We start from the raw sequence: 20,010 nt of genomic DNA, 5'->3' as shown, positions 1-20,010 counted from the left end.
AGAGACTCTCGCCCGCTCATCTGGGAGCGCTCATCTGCCGCCTGTCTGTTGGTCTTCCTGGAGGCTCCGCCGTCACATGCTGTGACCACCCGTTTATCCAGAGACTCTCGCCTGCTCACCTGGGAGCTCAAGTCTACCATCAGCCGCCACAGGTCGTACCAACCCTTTACCCAGAGACTGCCCCGGTCACTTGCCGTGACCATCTGCCCGTTCTTCCAGAGACTGTCCCGGTCACTTGCCGTGATCATCTGCCCGTTCACCCAGAGACTGCCCCAGTCACTTGCCGTGATCTCCTGCCCGTTCTTCCAGAGACTGTCCCGGTCACTTGCCGTGACCATCTGCCCGTTCACCCAGAGACTGTCCCGGTCACCTACTGTGACTGCCTGCCTGGTCGCCACCCGCTCCCTTACAAGGACCGCCCCCTTGTATAGTAGCTCAGAGGTTCCGCCTCCCAGACCCGTTACAGAACCCTCCTGTTTGTTTTTCTATCTTGTGTTTTGCGGTCACGTGACCATCTGCCTTTATATTCCAGCTCCGCCCTTCTGGCTGTGCTGGACTTCAGTGTTTGACTGTTTCTCTAGCCTGGTGCTTTGGTGCCTTTCTCTGCCAAGTTCGCTTGGTCCTCTGGGACCTTTAGTACATTTTTGTCAGTTTGTCTTTTTGTGTTCTGCAACAACTTCTGTTTAGGAGGTGTCCCATTTTTGTCCCAGTCCTTAGTTCTTTTAGGGACCCCTCCCTTAATTCTATAGGTCTTCATTCAGACTAGCCGAGGACTAAGGCTGGTCTGTTCACTAGGAACAGGCAGCCCGCTACATCGTTGGGATTCAGCTTAGTCTTACTGTAGGGACAGCTTTCCCCTATCTTTCCTTAGTTCATGTTGCAGATCATAACACAGGAAACTTGGTAAAAGTTGAAGGAAAGATGAATGAAGAAAGTTATCAGCAAATACTGGTGGCAAATTTGCACTTATCATCCCGGAAGCTGCGCATGGGACGTACTTGGACGTTCCAACATGACAACGATCCAAAACACAAGGCCGAGTCGACCTGTCATTGGCTACAGCAGAACAAAGTGAAGGTTCTGGAGTGGCAATCTCAGTCTCCTGACCTCAACATCATTGAGCCACTCTAGGGAGATCTCAAGCGCGCAGTTCATGCTAGACAGCCCAGGAATTTACAGGAACTGGAGGCTTTTTGCCAAGAAGAATGGGCAGCTTTACCAACTGAGAAAATAAAGAACCTCATCCACACTTACCACAAAAGGCTTGAAGCTGTCATTGATGTTAGAGGGGGCAATACACTGTATTAAGAACTGGGGTATGTGAACTTTTGATCAGGGTCATTTGGATGTTTTTGGTTGCCATTAAGATTTAAAAAGAGAAAACACAGTAGTTTGACAATAAATGGCTTTACCCAACCAATAACTATGAGTGGAGAAAAAGTTTTTTGTTATCATTCATATTCTCTGAAACAAGGCCAAGAAAGGAAAATTTCTGCCGGGGTATGTAAACTTTTGAGCACAACTGTATGACATGAGCGGTGCTCCATTGTGCCTAGCCGTCAGCGGTGAGGTGGCCGGAATTCCCATACACATGAATGGAGACATCCACACATCGATAGTTCAATTCTGACCACCTCTCCATTCACAGCTGCTCACAATAGGGCACCGATATCAAGACAGATGTAAGTCCCAATGGTGAGTCCCATATCTAACATACATTTATGGTAGATGCTGAGAATATTCTTAAAAGTACAAATTTTTTTATTCTTTTAAAATAATTTTTATACAATGCAACTCAACTTTCATCCATAAGGTGTCATTCCATATTTCTCCCAAGTTTATTGGGAATTTTTTCGATTCCTCTTGGTCCACCTTTGACCAGATATGGTCACTAGAACTTAATAGATCCAACGGTCCAAGTAATATCTTCACCTTCTCCTTTTCTACAGGTCCATTGGATAGAGGACAGATCTACGAAGCAGGAAGGTGAGTGTCTATCAATGAGATGAACATAATTGACTCATATATGTTGAGGTTTGTGACCTCTAATGCCAAATCTCTTACTACTAAGGTCTCTGAGATGTTCTTCACCCTTGTGGACCCACAGCCAGTATAGGAGTCTGATTTTTAATCTTGATACTCTAGATTTTCATCTCTTTGGATGGGTTGTTCTTCAGCACATCCACCATTTTGATGTTCTCTAAATCTTTTGTTTTTGGATAATTATGATAGTAATTATTATTATTATTTTAGTGCTCCTGTTTTTATGGATTTACAGCTTATTTGTAATAGAAGTTTATACCTCACATGAGGTTCATAAATCTGGTGGTGCTGATCTATGTCTCCCACGATCCTCAGTCACACGGAAAACCTACCACTGTGGAGTATTTTATGATTAAATATGGCTCCCATGATAATCAGCCAGATGGCAATCCTACTGGCATTGATCTACGGTATATCTCCCACGATGCTTGGCCAGCCTTGACCCTTGCTGGCATCAGTTTTCTCATCTGTGTTCCGCCAACTAACAGCTGACTGGGAATCATGATATAAGTGGCTGAACCTTGGCCATTTCTGCTATAATATATGTCATAAACCCTACAGGCAAGAATCCATCCATGAACTATGCATTAAAAGGAGCAATGTCTCGTCTAAGGTGCCAATGCTGATTTACTGGTTATTTTTATATATGCAGGTAATCTATTATCCAGATTCAATAATTAAGTACCCCATTGTACTTAAGCTGTGGCGAGCTAGTAGACAGTAAGAAATACATTACCTTTACATCAGGCAATTCCCTATTTTATAGATAGAACCCATCACTGAATGTATCTCATCAATGGGAGGCATATACGTAGAAAATACCTACAGCCATGATATTATCACCATTTTGATGCCACTTTCAAATAGGTGTATGCATACAGATAGGTACTAATGACTTTTTGGTATAACTAATTAGCCAGAGATGTTGTCAAACCAGGGGACAGAGTTTGTGTTTTGTGAATCTTTTTACTCTTGACTCTTTTTACGGGGTTTGGACTTTCCCACGTGATCACCTGCCTGGGACTATATAAGGCTCATCAAGACTCACACCTGTGTCTTGGTAAGACTTTTAGTTTGTCTGTGCACAGTTCACTGTCTGCAGTCTACACAATGTCTCCTGGCTGCCTGCGGCTTACAGTCCCCTAGTTACTCATCTGCCTGTGGATTCCAGTACCTCAGCTACCTGTCTGCCTGTGGTTTCTAGTGCCTCATCTACCTGTCTGCCTGCAGCTTCTAGTGCCTCATCTACCTGTTTGCCTGCAGCTTCTAGTGCCTCATCTACCTGTCTGCCTGTGGCTTCTAGTGCCTCATCTACCTGTCTGCCTGCGGCTTCTAGTGCCTCAGGTACCTGTCTGCCTGCAGGTTCTAGTGCCTCAGCTACCTGTCTGACTGCGGCTTCTAGTACCTCAGCTACCTGTCTGCCTGCAGCTTCTAGTGCCTCAGCTACTTGTCGGCCTGCAGCTTCTAGTGCCTCATCTACCTGTCTGCCTGCAGCTTCTAATGCCTCAACTACCTGTCTGCCTGTGGCTTCTAGTGCCTCAGCTACCTGTCTGCCTGCGGCTTCTAGTGCCTCAGCTACCTGTCTGCCCACAGTTTCTAATGCCTCAGCTATCTGTCTGCCTGCAGCTTCTAGTGCCTCAGCTACCTGTTTGCCTGCGACTTCTAGTGCCTCCTCTACCTGTCTGCCTGCAGCTTCCATTCCCTCAGTTACCCATCTGCCTTCGGCTTCCAGTATCTCAGTTACCCATCATCCCGCAGCTTTCAGTATCAGTTACCCATTTGCCTGTGGCTTCCCTTGTCTCAGTTACCTGTCTGCCTGCGGCTTCCAGTCTTTTAATTACTTGTCTGCCAGCAGCTTCCAGTTCTTCAGTTACCTGTCCGTCTGCGGTTTCCAGTTCCTCGGTTACCTGTCTGTCTGCGGCTTCCAGTTCCTCAGTTACCTGTCTGCCTGCAGCTTCCAGTCCCACAGTTACTTGTCTGCCTTCGGCTTACCTTGTCTCAGTTACCTGTCTGCCTGTGGCTTCCAGTGTTTGTTACCTGTCTGCCTGCTGCTTCCAGTCCCTCAGTTACCCGTCTGCCTGTGGCTTCCAGTACAACTAACAAATAAAGTAGCACTCTGCAATGCTAAGTATGCAAACATGAAATATATGAAATTTGAATAGCATTACTTCTCTAGAAAATAGAAATAACTCAGAAATCTTAGAGTATGAATTGGCCAATTCATGTGTACCTGGTATCCACGGTAAGGCGTTTCTCGTTATACCAGGAACCTGCCAATGTGAACTCCTCTCTAAGAGACCAAAGTCTGCATGTGTATGGGAAAGCAAGATCCTGCTGCAATTAAAACCACCGATGGCCTAAAGGCGGAGTGCTCAGGTTTTAATTGCAGCAGGATCTTGCTTTCCCATACACATGCAGACTTTGGTCTCTTAGAGAGGCGTTCACATTGACAGGGTCCTGGTATTGAGAAACGCCTTATAGTGGCTACCAGGTGCACATGAATTGGCCAGCTTATACGCTAATATTTCTCAGTTATTTCGATTTTCTAGAGCAGTAATGCTATTCAAATTTCATATATTTCATATTTGCATACTTAGCGTTGCAGAGTGCTACTTTATTTGTTAGCTGCTCTTAGTAAGCACCTGTACACACCCATGTCTTGTTTTGGATGTGCCGGTCAGTATTTTCTGTTTATTTGTGGCTTCCAGTACCTCAGTTACCCGTCTGCCTGCGGCTTTCAGTACATCAGTTACCCGTCTGCCTGCGGCTTTCAGATTTCAGTACCTCGATGTCTGTCTGTCTGCCTGTGACTTCTGGTACCTCATGTGCCTATATATATGCGGCTTCCAGTATCTCTGCTTCCAGTTTCCCACTTGCCTCACCTGCCTGCTGCACCGCCGTCTGTGTTCTCACCCGAACCTTGGGATTTTGAGGATCCACCTCACCAGAGTAGTCTATGTAGACAACAACTGGTGTGCGGATGAACAGAAAATGTCAATTTGTGGAACTGAAGCTGCGGCCAAGATTTGTAGTCAGAGAGGCACAAGTTATAGCACGAAGAGCTTAATTTCAAATGGTAGACAGGTAGAGGTCAGGATGGGTAGACGACAAGAAGATTGGGTCAAATTAATAAGGAAAATAAAACTAGGACAAAATGCCTAGTACTAAATGGACCTTGTTTCTCAGACCCAGGGTGCTGGAGGAGGATTTCACCAGGGCACCATGGATTTGGTGTAAGGCAGGTTATTGATCCCACTGGCATAAGAGGTCAGAAAACACTCATGTATGTGGCCCAACTGCCAAAGCCAAGAGACAAGCGGCATCGGGAAATGATGAAACACGAAGGAGCAGATACAACGTAAATATAGGAAATAAGCTCCAGATCCAATGGGGCAGTAATATAATTTTCCAGATGCATCACATATTAAGCAGTTGTCTTGGATCTTACTGTATATAATCCAAGGGTCACACTAGAAAGGGAATAGAGTATAGATCTCATTATGGACTTAAAAGCAGAATCATATCTATCACTTTGCAGCCACGAAGGCATGTGGCAAACATAAGTGAAGAAAGTAAGCCCAAAACTTTATGTATTCCTATATTTTGATGGCCCCCGTGGCACCCTGATGATTAGTTCATCTTTCTGACGGTAACCACTATAGATGTTAAGGGGAACGGGTCAGGTGGATTTCAGAAACTATGGGACAGCAATGGGACAAATAATGGCTCAGCTCAAGGCCACAATATTTGGCCATAATTGCCCTTATATTGCAGACTATTTGAGATGTAATATAATCTGATTCTGCATATTTGTCAGATAAAACCACTTATCATTTACTGCACATGGATTATCACCCTGTACTTGTTACAATTAACTGAAGCCACAAATTGAAGATATCAGATATATCAGATACTGTCCCTGTATTGTAGCATTAGTGACGGAGATGTATTGTCTCAGCACAGCAGTTTTAGATTACTGGTTTTATTACCGTACATTGTGGAAATAATTGTGCTGTTGTTGATAAAAGAAACCCCTCGAGAGCGACTTAATACGTCTCCTGTCGGCTGGTGCCCCTCCAGAGCAATCGGGTCCGTCCATTGTATAAGGATCCACTGGGCTCCGCTGTTAAGTCTAGCTCCGGAGTTAATTGGAAACTGGTCTAATAGGAACAACATAACCAATTAAAGATAATTACAACTGGTCATATCAACCCTCTGCCAGGAAGAGGTTTCAATAGGCAGCAGACGTGGGGTTAAAGGGAAAAAACAAATTAAAATAAGTCATAGGGGCATTCAGAAAAGGAGTAATATACAGTACCGATCCACTAATTATATGACTCCAGAGTCACATTTAATAATCTTTCATGACTTAATTGCTGTATTGGAAGATGATTTGGCATAAGCTGCGAATAGGTTATTGTGATGCTCCGTGCACTGTGCACCGCTGTCAGTAAAGGCTGGATTTATTAGTAATTTGTAGTCAAACTATGCCGTCAATGTGTGATGGGATTTCACATATAAAGTATTAAATATATCTCTAGTCACAGACATCTGTACAAACTGCAGGATCAGTACAGGATCAGTAATGTAATGTATGTACACACTGACTGCACCAGCAGAATAGTGAGTGCAGCTCTGGAGTATAATACAGGATGTAACTCAGGATTAGTAATGTAATGTATGTGCACAGTGACTGCACCAGCAGAATAGTGAGTGCAGCTCTGGGGTATAATACAGGATGTAACTCAGGATCAGTACAGGATCAGTAATGTAATGTATGTACACAGTGACTGCACCAGCAGAATAGTGAGTGCAGCCCTGGGGTATAATACAGGATGTAACTCAGGATCAGTACAGGATCAGTAATGTAATGTATGTACAAAGTGACTGCACCAGCAGAATAGTGAGTGCAGCTCTGGAATATAATACAGGATGTAACTCAGGATCAGTACAGGATCAGTAATGTAATGTATGTACACAGTGACTGCACCAGCAGAATAGTGAGTGCAGCTCTGGGGTATAATACAGGATGTAACTCAGGATCAGTACAGGATCAGTAATGTAATGTATGTACACAGTGACTGCACCAGCAGAATAGTGAGTGCAGCTCTGGGGTATAATACAGGATGTAACTCAGGATCAGTACAGGATCAGTAATGTAATGTATGTACACAGTGACTGCACCAGCAGAATAGTGAGTGCATCTCTGGAGTATAATGCAGGATGTAACTCAGGATCAGTAATGTAATGTATGGGCACAGTGACTGCACCAGCAGAATAGTGAGTGCAGCTCTGGAGTATAATGCAGGATGTAACTCAGGATCAGTGCAGGATCAGTAATGTAATGTATGTACACAGTGACTGCACCAGCAGAATAGTGAGTGCAGCTCTGGAGTATAATACAAGATGTAACTCAGGATCAGTAATGTAATGTATGTACACAGTGACTGCACCAGCAGAATAGTGAGTGCAGCTCTGGAGTATAATACATGATGTAACTCAGGATCAGTACAGGATCAGTAATGTAATGTATGTACACAGTGACTGTACCAGCAGAATAGTGAGTGCAGCTCTGGAGTATAATACAGGATGTAACTCAGGATCAGTACAGGATCAGTAATGTAATGTATGTACGCAGTGACTGCACCATCAGAATAGTGAGTGCAGCTCTGGAGTATAATAAAGGATGTAACTCAGGATCAGTAATGAAATGTATGTACACAGTGGCTGCACCATCAGAATAGTGACTGCAGCTCTGGGGTATAATACAGGATGTAACTCAGGATCAGTAATGTAATGTATGTACACAGTGACTGCACCAGCAGAATAGTGAGTGCAGCTCTGGAGCATAATACAAGATGCAACTCAGGATCAGTACAGGATAAGTAATGTAATGTATGTACACAGTGACTGCACCAGCAGAATAGTGAGCGCAGCTCTGGAGTATAATACAGGATGTAACTCAGGATCAGTAATGTAATGTATGTACACAGTGACTGCACCAGCAGAATAGTGAGTGCAGCTCTGGAGTATAATATAGGATGTAACTCAGGATCAGTACAGGATAAGTAATGTAATGTATGTACACAGTGACTGCACCAGCAGAATAGTGAATGCAGCTCTGGAGTATAATAAAGGATGTAACTCAGGATCAGTAATGTAATGTATGTACACAGTGACTGCACCAGCAGAATAGTGAGCTCAGCTCTGGAGTATAATACAGGATGTAACTCAGGATCAGTACAGGATAAGTAATGTAATGTATGTACACAGTGACTGCACCAGCAGAATAGCGAGTGCAGCTCTGGAGTATAATACAGGATGTAACTCAGGATCAGTAATGTAATGTATGTACACAGTGACTGTACCAGCAGAATAGTGAGTGCAGCTCTGGAGTATAATATAGGATGTAACTCAGGATCAGTACAGGATAAGTAATGTAATGTATGTACACAGTGACTGCACCAGCAGAATAGTGAATGCAGCTCTGGAGTATAATAAAGGATGTAACTCAGGATCAGTAATGTAATGTATGTACACAGAGACTGCACCAGCAGAATAGTGAGCTCAGCTCTGGAGCATAATACAGGATGTAACTCAGGATCAGTACAGGATAAGTAATGTAATGTATGTACACAGTGACTGCACCAGCAGAATAGTGAGTGCAGCTCTGGAGTATAATACAGGATGTAACTCAGGATCAGTACAGGATCAGTAATGTAATGTATGTACACAATGACTGCACCAGCAGAATAGTGAGTGCAGCTCTGGAGCATAATACAGGATGTAACTCAGGATCAGTACAGGATAAGTAATGTAATGTATGTACACAGTGACTGCACCAGCAGAATAGTGAGTGCAGCTCTGGAGTATAATACAGGATGTAACTCAGGATCAGTACAGGATCAGTAATGTAATGTATGTACACAATGACTGCACCAGCAGATTAGTGAGTGCAGCTCTGGAGTATAATACAGGATGTAACTCAGGATCAGTAATGTAATGTATGTACACAGTGACTGCACCAGCAGAATAGTGAGTGCAGCTCTGGAGTATAATACAGGATGTAACTCAGGATCAGCAAAGGATCAGTAATGTAATGTATGTACACAGTGACTGCACCAGCAGAATAGTGAGTGCAGCTCTGGGGTATAATACAGGATGTAACTCAGGATCAGTACAGGATCAGTAATGTAATGTATGTACACAGTGACTGCACCAGCAGAATACTGAGTGCAGCTGTGGAGTATAATACAGGATGTAACTCAGGATCAGTACAGGATCAGTAATGTAATGTATGTACACAGTGACTGCACCAGCAGAATAGTGAGCGCAGCTTTGGAGTATAATACAGGAGGTAACTCATGATCAGTAATGTAATGTATGTACACAGTGACTGCATCAGCAGAATAGTGAGTGCAGCTCTGGAGTATAATACAGGATATAACTCAGGATCAGTACAGGATCAGTAATGTAATGTATGTACACAGTGACTGCACCAGCAGAATAGTGAGTGCAGCTCTGGAGTATAATACAGGATGTAACTCAGGTTCAGTACAGGATCAGTAATGTAATGTATGCACACAGTGACTGCACCAGCAGAATAGTGAGTGCAGCTCTGGGGTATAATACAGGATGTAACTCAGGATCAGTAATGTAATGTATGTACACAGTGACTGCACCAGCAGAATAGTGAGTGCAGCTCTGGGGTATAATACAGGATGTAACTCAGGATCAGTAATGTAATGTATGTACACAGTGACTGCACCAACAGAATAGTGAGTGCAGCTCTGGAATACAGGATGTAACTCAGGATCAGTGCAGGATCAGTAATGTAATGTATGTACACATTGACTGCACCAGCAGAATAGTGAGTGCAGCTCTGGAGTATAATACAGGATGTAACTCAGGATCAGTACAGGATCAGTAATGTAATGTATGTACACAGTGACTGCACCAGCAGAATAGTGAGTTCTGCTCTGAAATATAATAGAGGATTTAAGTCAGGATCATGTAATGTAAGTGTATGTGATATATGCGTAATACACCCCCCATAGGTGACACCATTCCTTATATCCATAGGTAGAATATACCTGCACAAGGCTACCTTTGTGTAACGGGTCTGGGAGGCGGAACCTCTGAGCTACTATACAAGGGGGCGGTCCTTGTAAGGGAGCGGGTGGCGACCAGGCAGGCAGTCACAGCAGGTGACCGGGACAGTCTCTAAAAGAACGGGCAGGAGGTCACGGCAAGTGACCGGGGCAGTCTCTGGATGAACGGGCCGATGGTCACGGCAAGTGACCGGGGCAGTCTCTGGATGAACGGGCAGATGGTCACGGCAAGTGACCGGGGCAGTCTCTGGGTAAAGGGTTGGTACGACCTGTGGCGGCTGATGGTAGACGTGAGCTCCCAGGTGAGCAGGCAAGAGTCTCTGGATAAACGGGTGGTCACAGCATGTGACGGCGGAGCCTCCAGGAAGACCAACAGACAGGCGGCAGATGAGCGCTCCCAGGTGAGCGGGCAGGAGTCACTGGACAGGCAGGTGGTCACAGCACGTGACGGCAGAGCCTCCAGGTAGGCTAGCAGGCAGGTAGCAGATGTGCGCTCCCAGGTGAGCGGGCAAGCTGGTCCATAGACAGACTGACAAGAGTTGGAAGGCAGACCGTCGGACCTCAGGCAAGCAGGCAGGTAGTTGATGTGCGCTCCCAGGTGAGCGGGCAAGCTGGTCCTTAGACAGACTGACAGGAGTAGTAAGGCAGACCGTCGGACCTCAGGCTAGCAGGCAGGTAGCAGGATATCAGGCAGGAATTAGACAGCAGACTGGCAGGAATCTGGCAGGTATCTGGCAGGTAACTGGCAACGGGACCTGAGGGCTGAAGCAGAGTAGTGAACAGTGCTACAACATTGCTCGGGCACCTCCATTTTGGAGGAGGTGCCTTTTATATGGGAGGTCCTCCGGCAATTGGACGGGGACTCCTTAGGACGGCGCGCGCGGTCCCTTTAAGAGAGGGGGAGCGAGCGCGCGCGCGCCCTAAGCACACTGCCGGGGAAGGAGCGCGTGCCGGAAGCAGCGGGGAGAGCAGCGCTGGAGGACGCCGCGCCAGGAGCGGGGAGGTGAGAGGGACGGCGTCTCTGCCTAGAACGGGGCAGAGACTCCGATGCTACAGTACCCCCCCCTTTAGGCCCCCTCTTTTTTTGGCCAGAAAGAAATTTCTCAAGGAGAAGCGGGGCGTTGATGTTCTCCCTGGGTTCCCAAGTTCTCTCCTCAGGACCAAACCCCTTCCAATCTACCAGAAAAAAGGTTTTTCCTCTTACCCTCTTGGAGGCCAGAATACTCTCTACCTCAAAGATGTCATCAGCGGAAACCGGAGCAGGAGGGGCACCTGGATTTTTGGAAAAAAAGTTAAAGACAACGGGTTTGAGGAGAGATACGTGGAAGGAGTTGGGGATCCGTAGGGTGGCCGGGAGTTTTAATTTGTAGGCCACAGGGTTAATTTGCCTGAGGACTTCGAAGGGGCCGATGAATCGAGGACCCAACTTGTAGGAGGGTACTTTGAGCCGCACATGTTTGGATGAGAGCCAAACCTTGTCTCCCGGACGGAATTGGGGCGGATCCAGACGTCTCTTATCAGCATATCTCTTCATCCGCTCAGAGGAGAGAAGAAGAGCGGACCTGGTGCTCTCCCAAATAGTAGAAAATTCGCTGACAAGAGACTCCGCAGCAGGGTTGTCCACAGAAACGGAGACAGGAAGTGGAATCCGGGGATGTTGGCCACCGACTATAAAGAACGGGGATTTGGAAGAGGACTCGCTCTCATGGTTGTTATAAGAGAACTCGGCCCATGGTAGGAGATCCACCCAGTCCGAGTGGTGAGCATCAACGAAGTGCCGGAGGTAGCTGGACAAGATCTGATTGATCCGCTCCACTTGACCATTGGACTGAGGGTGGTAAGCGGAGGAGAAATCCAGGGTAATGTCCAGCAGCTTACATGTGGCTCTCCAGAAGCGAGAGGTGAACTGAACCCCACGATCCGACACGATGTGGAGGGGCAGACCATGGAGACGGAAGATGTGGCGGATAAAGTCTTTAGCCAGCTCGGGTGCAGACGGAAGACCAGGCAGGGGAATGAAGTGGGCCATCTTAGAAAAACGGTCAGCGACAACCCAAATGACAGTGCAACCGGCAGAAACTGGAAGGTCGGTGATAAAGTCCATAGCGATGTGTTGCCAAGGAGCAGCAGGTACGGGAAGGGGCAGGAGATGGCCGGCAGGTAGATGTCGGGGAACTTTGTTACGGGCACAGGATGAACAGGCCGCGACGAAGTCTACCACGTCCTTACGCAGGGTAGGCCACCAGTAATGCCGGGTAATAAGTTGGAAGGTCTTCTTTTGGCCAGCATGGCCAGCTAGTTTAGAAGACTGTCCCCAGCGAAGAACCCTCTCCCGATCTGGCACAGCTACGAACGTCTTACCGGGTGGAAGACGAGTCAGATCCACGGGGGCCACATTCATCACCTTGGAGGAGTCGATGATGTGCGTAGGTTCCTCCTCTTGATCGGAGGACAGGAAGGACCGGGACAAGGCATCAGCTTTGACGTTCTTGTCCGCCGGACGGAAATGAAGAATGAAGTTGAAGCGGGCAAAAAACAACGACCACCGGGCCTGGCGAGGATTGAGTCTCTGGGCATTTTGGAGATATGCCAGGTTTTTGTGATCCGTGTAGATAATTACCGGGTAGAGAGCCCCTTCAAGCAGATAGCGCCACTCTCCCAGTGCCAATTTGATGGCTAGCAATTCCCGGTCTCCAATGGAGTAGTTGCGCTCCGACGAGGAGAAGATTTTGGAGAAGAAGCCGCACGTTACCATTCTCCCAGTAGAAGACTTCTGGGTGAGCACCGCTCCGGCTCTGGAAGAGGAGGCATCAACCTCCAGGTAGAATTGTTTATTACAGTCCGGACGGTGCAGGACGGGAGCAGAGGCGAAGGCTTTCTTTAGGGAAAGGAAGGCCTCCTCGGCTTCAGGCGACCATGTTCTGGGGTTAGCCCCCTTACGGGTAAGTGCAGATATGGGAGCAGTCCGAGACGAGAAGTGTGGGATGAAAAGACGATAATAATTAGCGAAGCCCAGGAATCGCTGTATCGCCTTCAAACCTTCAGGACGAGGCCATTTTAGAACGGAAGAGAGCTTCTCGGGATCCATTTGCAGACCTGTTTGGGAGATGACATAGCCCAAGAACGGAAGGGAGGTCTGATCGAAGAGGCACTTCTCGTATTTGGCGTAAAGGTGGTTCTGCCGAAGCCTAAGCAGGACCTGACGAACATCCCTCCGGTGTGTGGGGAGATCCGGAGAGAAGACCAAGATATCGTCCAGGTATACCACTACGCAGGAGTACAGTAGGTCACGGAAGATGTCGTTGACTAGTTCCTGAAAGACCGCGGGAGCATTACAGAGACCGAAGGGCATCACAAGGTACTCGTAGTGACCGTCCCGGGTATTGAATGCCGTCTTCCACTCGTCTCCTTGACGGATACGGACCAGATTATACGCTCTTCGTAGATCCAGCTTGGAGAAGATCCTGGCGCCCTTGAGACGGTCAAACAATTCGGAGATGAGTGGCAGGGGATATTTGTTTTTTACCGTGATGAGATTGAGTCCTCTGTAGTCAATACAGGGACGTAGCGAGCCGTCTTTCTTTTTGACAAAGAAGAATCCGGCTCCAGCCGGGGAGGTAGATTTTCGGATAAATCCCCTAGCCAGATTCTCTTCAATGTACTCAGACATGGCTCGGGTCTCGGCTGCAGACAACGGGTAGATACGCCCACGGGGAGGAGTGGTGCCAGGTACCAGGTCGATCGGGCAATCGTATGGCCTATGGGGTGGCAACGTCTCAGCTTCCTTCTTACCGAAGACGTCCGCATAGGGCCAGTAGGGAGCCGGGAGACCAGGTAAGTTAGCTGGAGTAGGCTGAGGGCGAAGTGGACGGACCGGGACCAGGCAGGTCCTATGGCAGTCAGGACCCCATCGGAGTACTTCACCGGACCGCCAGTTCAATACGGGTTCATGTGTCTGGAGCCAAGGTAGACCTAGCAACAGGGAGTGAGAAAGTCCGGACAGCACATGGAATGAGATCTCCTCAGAGTGCAGCATTCCCACCTGCAGGGTTATGGGTTCGGTGACGAGCAGGATGGTCTCCGAGAGAAGTCTTCCATCCACGGAGGCGACTGACAATGGTTCAGCCAGGGACTTGGTGGGAATATGGTATCTCTCTACCAGAGACTGGGAGATGAGGTTTCCAGCAGCTCCAGAATCCAGATGGGCGAGTTCAAAGAGACGGTTTTCTCCCCAAGCAATAGAGACCGGTAAGGTCAGAGACGGAGAGGGCTTACTTTTGTCTAGGACGACCTCTCCGAGTGGTCCTAGACACTGGCGTTTCCCGGCTTTTCCGGGCAGGAACGGATGAAGTGCTTCATACTGCCACAATAGAAACAGCTTCCCTCGGCTCGGCGAGATTCTTGGCGAGAACCGACCATCTTGGTCTGGTCGACCTGCATAGGCTCAGGAGAGTGTAGCTGAGGAGAGACGGAGGGAGTGACGGGTTTCTGAAAAGTAGGAGCAAGACGTGGAAACCTCCTCTCACGGGTGACCCCTTTGGCACGCTCCTGGAACCGCAGGTCAATCCGGGTGGCAAGGGTTATTAGGTCATCGAGAGTGGTAGGAATATCCCCACCGGCAAGTTCATCTTTTATATGGCCGGACAGACCCTCCCAGAAGACAGAAACCAGAGCGTCATTATCCCAGGCCAGCTCCGAGGCAAGGGTACGGAACCGTATGGCATATTGGCCCACGGTGAGACTTCCCTGACGGAGGCGTAGCAGAGATGATGCGGATGAGGTCTTCCGTCCGGGTTCGTCGAAGACTTTCCGGAAAGCCGTGAGAAAGGCAGGCAAGTCGGACACCAGGGGGTCTCCTCTCTCCCATAGAGGATTTAGCCAGGCCAGGGCCTCTCCGGTGAGATGGGACATGATGAAGGCAATTTTGGCCCTGTCAGAGTTAAACTGGTGAGACAGGAGTTCAAAGTGCAGGGTGCACTGATTTATGAAGCCCCGAGCCTGGGCGGAATCGCCTCCGAAACGAGGAGGTGCAGAAAGCCGGGGTCCGGGGTAGGATACCATGTTATTAGTGGGCAGTGGAGCTGCCGGATTGCGAGTCATGGCACTGGTGGTGGTTGCAGGCAGAGCAGTCAGAGTGTCCAGGCGAGAATTGACATTCCGCAGGTGACCCAGGATGGACTCCTGTTGGGACCTCTGACAGGACAGTTCATGACACAGGTCCGAGAGCGAGGGAGCTTGGGGGCCACCGGGTTCCATGGCCCGAGCAAACTGTAACGGGTCTGGGAGGCGGAACCTCTGAGCTACTATACAAGGGGGCGGTCCTTGTAAGGGAGCGGGTGGCGACCAGGCAGGCAGTCACAGCAGGTGACCGGGACAGTCTCTAGAAGAACGGGCAGGAGGTCACGGCAAGTGACCGGGGCAGTCTCTGGATGAACGGGCAGATGGTCACGGCAAGTGACCGGGGCAGTCTCTGGATGAACGGGCAGATGGTCACGGCAAGTGACCGGGGCAGTCTCTGGGTGAACGGGCAGATGGTCACGGCAAGTGACCGGGGCAGTCTCTGGGTAAAGGGTTGGTACGACCTGTGGCGGCTGATGGTAGACGTGAGCTCCCAGGTGAGCAGGCGAGAGTCTCTGGATAAACGGGTGGTCACAGCATGTGACGGCGGAGCCTCCAGGAAGACCAACAGACAGGCGGCAGATGAGCGCTCCCAGGTGAGCGGGCAGGAGTCACTGGACAGGCAGGTGGTCACAGCACGTGACGGCAGAGCCTCCAGGTAGGCTAGCAGGCAGGTAGCAGATGTGCGCTCCCAGGTGAGCGGGCAAGCTGGTCCATAGACAGACTGACAAGAGTTGGAAGGCAGACCGTCGGACCTCAGGCAAGCAGGCAGGTAGTTGATGTGCGCTCCCAGGTGAGCGGGCAAGCTGGTCCTTAGACAGACTGACAGGAGTAGTAAGGCAGACCGTCGGACCTCGGGCTAGCAGGCAGGTAGCAGGATATCAGGCAGGAATTAGACAGCAGACTGGCAGGAATCTGGCAGGTATCTGGCAGGTAACTGGCAACGGGACCTGAGGGCTGAAGCAGAGTAGTGAACAGTGCTACAACATTGCTCGGGCACCTCCATTTTGGAGGAGGTGACTTTTATATGGGAGGTCCTCCGGCAATTGGCCGGGGACTCCTTAGGACGGCGCGCGCGGTCCCTTTAAGAGAGGCGGAGCGCGCGCGCGCGCGCCCTAAGCACACTGCCGGGGAAGGAGCGCGTGCCGGAAGCAGCGGGGAGAGCAGCGCTGGAGGACGCCGCGCCAGGAGCGGGGAGGTGAGAGGGACGGCGTCTCTGCCTAGAACGGGGCAGAGACGCCGATGCTACACTTTGTATGGTAGTGAAGATCACCTGAAGGTCCATGTCTTTCTCATTTCTTAAGCTATTGGGAGGTGGGATTAATGAACCCCAGACTGTTCTGTTCTAGCAATATCAGGGGGGGCCATTTTGCTGTAGTTATAGGGCCCACACCATTTACTTACCTGCCACTGGCCTAAACCTACTTTATAGATACGGGGACTAAAAGTATATCTATATGTCTGTAGATAATGACCTAATATTTTCTATCATATGGGCTTTCTTTGTATTTTTAGGACCTAACAGCTTCCAATAGCAAATGGTGAATCATTATTGGTGCAGGGAAAAATCATAGTCTTTTCGAGCCTTGTCATTCTTGTGCTTGTTCCAGGGATAGCTCTGAAGACAATTCTGAGGTTTCTTACAAATTGGTCTATTTACAGCTCCGTAAACCCTCTGTCTTCTAATGGCTGTGGTCACAGGAGTCATTTTAGTGTTTTTTTTCCCTGAAAGTGCTAAAACAAAGCGCCCGGGAGTGCGACACATAATTCATCAAACCTCCGCAGCTTCACATTAATTTGCTCTACTAAGCATATTTGACCTAAATTTATCACATGAGATATATTTTAAGTCATGCTAAACTAAATTTTCATGTCTTAACTTAAGCAAAGTGCATTTGAATGTATTCCCGACTAGATTACAAATAGGCGATCTCGTGTCGGTGGGGAATGTAAATTATTCATGAGAATTAACGTGGGGGGATTCAAGACTTAAACGGGTTGTCTCATGAGGTCACCCCTGTCCATATTTGATAATATGACCATTATAGATAGGGGTCCTTCACTACAAGAGTGACTATTTAGGACTTGCACCATGGACAGCACTGGTGCAAGTTCCCTTGCAAACTAATTTTTGCACATTTGTGTCCCCTAGTCTCCTTTGGATCTTGTCACCAGAATGAGACGAGTATTACGGCTGGTTGTGCATGCACCATACTGCTCCATTCAAAACCTTTGGCCATTTTCCATGGATAGGTGATCATTTATGTTGGCTAGAATACTCCTCTTTACTTCTGATGTATCTAAACCTCCTGGCCAACTCCTAGGTAATTTCCTAACTTCCCAATATCCATGATTATCACTAATTGTACATCCTAGAGTCAATAAGACTTGAATCATTTCTAGATTCCATATAAAAGGGTAACCCTCAAAGTTACATCCATTATATCATTTCAGACAATGGCATGAAAAAGTGAGGTTCTGCATCCCTCAAAGCTGTTGAGGTAACAAGAACCATTTCCCTTACATTAAGCAGTTGTTTAACTAGGTTCCCCAAGAAAAACAAAAGTTTGGGGGGAATCAAAAAGTTCTGGGCCTTCTCTCTTCTGTTAACGTCTTGTGAGGACATATAATACAATACAAGTCCTACGATGTTTAAAGGAGACTTTTCAGCAGTTCAAAAAATGTTTAGAGTTTGTCCTTATTTTATTCCTGCTACTCCCCTGAGTATAAAGTTTTTTGTTTTTTTTAAATCCGCCATACGGTTCTAGAGATATGGGCCTTTTTAATAGGTGCTAAGAGGGAAGTGCTCACAGAGCAGCCTAAGGACACGCCCCCATATAAACCTGTGAGACACGCCCCTTTTGTAAACAGCAGGAAAATGTGCCCTGAATGTAAAGGCCCATATCTCTAGAACTATATGCCGGAATTTAAAAAAACAAAAACCGATATACTCAGAGGAACAGCGGGAATAAAATGAGAGCAAAAACTGGCCACTTCTGACCTGGTGAAAGATCCCCTTTAAATAGTTGACGCACCCCCTGGGCCGTGAGGTACTCGGTAGCCGGGCCGGTCGATGCTGGGGGATGTCACAGTGGCGGTGACCCAGTCTGCGACCCAGGCCGGTCAATAAAAGGGGAAAAGTGAAAAGGGGAATAAAGTTTTTATATACAGTACAGACCAAAAGTTTGGACACACCTTCTCATTTAAAGATTTTTCTGAATTTTCATAACTATGAAAATTGTACATTCACATTGAAGGCATCAAAACTATGAATTAGCACATGTAGAATTACATACTTAACAAAAAAGTGTAAAACAACTGAAAATATGTCTTATATTCTAGGTTCTTCAAAGTGGCCACCTTTTGCTTTGATGACTGCTTTGCACACTCTTGGCATTCTCTTGATGAGCTTCAAGAGGTAGTCACCGGAAATGGTTTTCACTTCATAGGTGTGCCCTGTCAGGTTTAATAAGTGTGATTTCTTGCCTTATAAATGGGGTTGGGACCATCAGTTGTGTTGTGTAGAAGTCAGGTGGAAACACAGCTGATAGTCCTACTGAATAGACTGTTAGAATTTGTATTATGGCAAGAAAAAAGCAGCTACGTAAAGAAAAACAAGTGGCCATCATTACTTTAAGAAATGAACGTCAGTCAGTTTGAAAAATTTGGAAAACTTTGAAAGTGTCCTCAAGTGCAGTTGCAAAAACCATCAATCGCTACAAAGAAACTAGCTCACATGAGGACCGCCCCAGGAAAGGAAGACCAAGAGTCACCTCTGCTTCTGAGGATAAGTTTATCCGAGTCACCAGCCTCAGAAATCGCAGGTTAACAGCAGCTCAGATTAGAGACCAGGTCAATGCCACACAGAGTTCTAGCAGCAGACACATCTCTTCAACAACTGTTAAGAGGAGACTTTGTGCAGCAGGCCTTCATGGTAAAATAGCTGCTAGGAAACCACTGCTAAGGACAGGCAACAAGCAGAATAGACTTGTTTGGGCTAAAGAACACAAGGAATGGGACATTAGACCAGTGGAAATCTGTGCTTTGGTCTGATGAGTCCAAGTTTGAGATCTTTGGTTCCAATCACCGTGTCTTTGTGCGACGCAGAAAAGGTGAACGGATGGACTCTACATGCCTGGTTCCCACCGTGAAGCATGGAGGAGGAGGTGTGATGGTGTGGAGGTGCTTTGTTGGGGATTTATTCAAAACTGAAGGCATACTGAACCAGCATGGCTACCACACATCTTGCAGCGGCATGCTATTGCATCCGGTTTGCGTTTAGTTGGACCATCATTTATTTTTCAACAGGACAATGACCCCAAACACACCTCCAGGCTGTGTAAGGGCTATTTGACCAAGTAGGAGAGTGATGGCGTGCTACGCCAGATGACCTGGCCTCCACAGTCAGCAGATCTGAACCCAATCGAGATGGTTTGGGGTGAGCTGGACCGCAGAGAGAAGGCAAAAGGGCCAACAAGTGCTAAGAATCTCTGGGAACTCCATCAAGATTGTTGGAAGACCATTTCCGGTGACTACCTCTTGAAGCTCATCAAAAGAATGCCAAGAGTGTGCAAAGCAGTCATCCAAGCAAAAGGTGGCTACTTTGAAGAACCTAGAATATAAGACATATTTTCAGTTGTTTCACACTTTTTGTTAAGTATATAATTCCACATGTGTTAATTCATAGTTTTGATGCCTTCAGTGTGAATGTACAATTTTCATAGTCATGAAAATACAG

The 20,010-nt window shown here is 47.5% G+C and overlaps 1 protein-coding gene across 2 annotated transcripts in view; it reads left to right on the top strand.

Annotated features, from left to right (window-relative positions):
* Positions 1-20,010, top strand: part of LOC141174663 (serine/threonine-protein kinase Nek11-like) — a 490,513-nt gene that overhangs the window by 406,090 nt on the left and 64,413 nt on the right. For both annotated transcript variants that reach the window (XM_073659587.1, XM_073659586.1), the window contains exon 12: positions 1,950-1,986. In XM_073659587.1, coding sequence (XP_073515688.1) covers positions 1,950-1,986 — 37 coding nt within the window. The remainder of the gene's footprint in view (positions 1-1,949; positions 1,987-20,010) is intronic.

Source organism: Phyllobates terribilis, unplaced genomic scaffold (assembly GCF_046119375.1).
Source record: "Phyllobates terribilis strain yellow unplaced genomic scaffold, ASM4611937v1 Scaffold_13__5_contigs__length_258822181, whole genome shotgun sequence".
In the NCBI taxonomy this organism is placed as follows: Eukaryota; Metazoa; Chordata; class Amphibia; order Anura; family Dendrobatidae; genus Phyllobates; species Phyllobates terribilis.
This window is presented reverse-complemented; position numbering and strand designations above follow the sequence as displayed.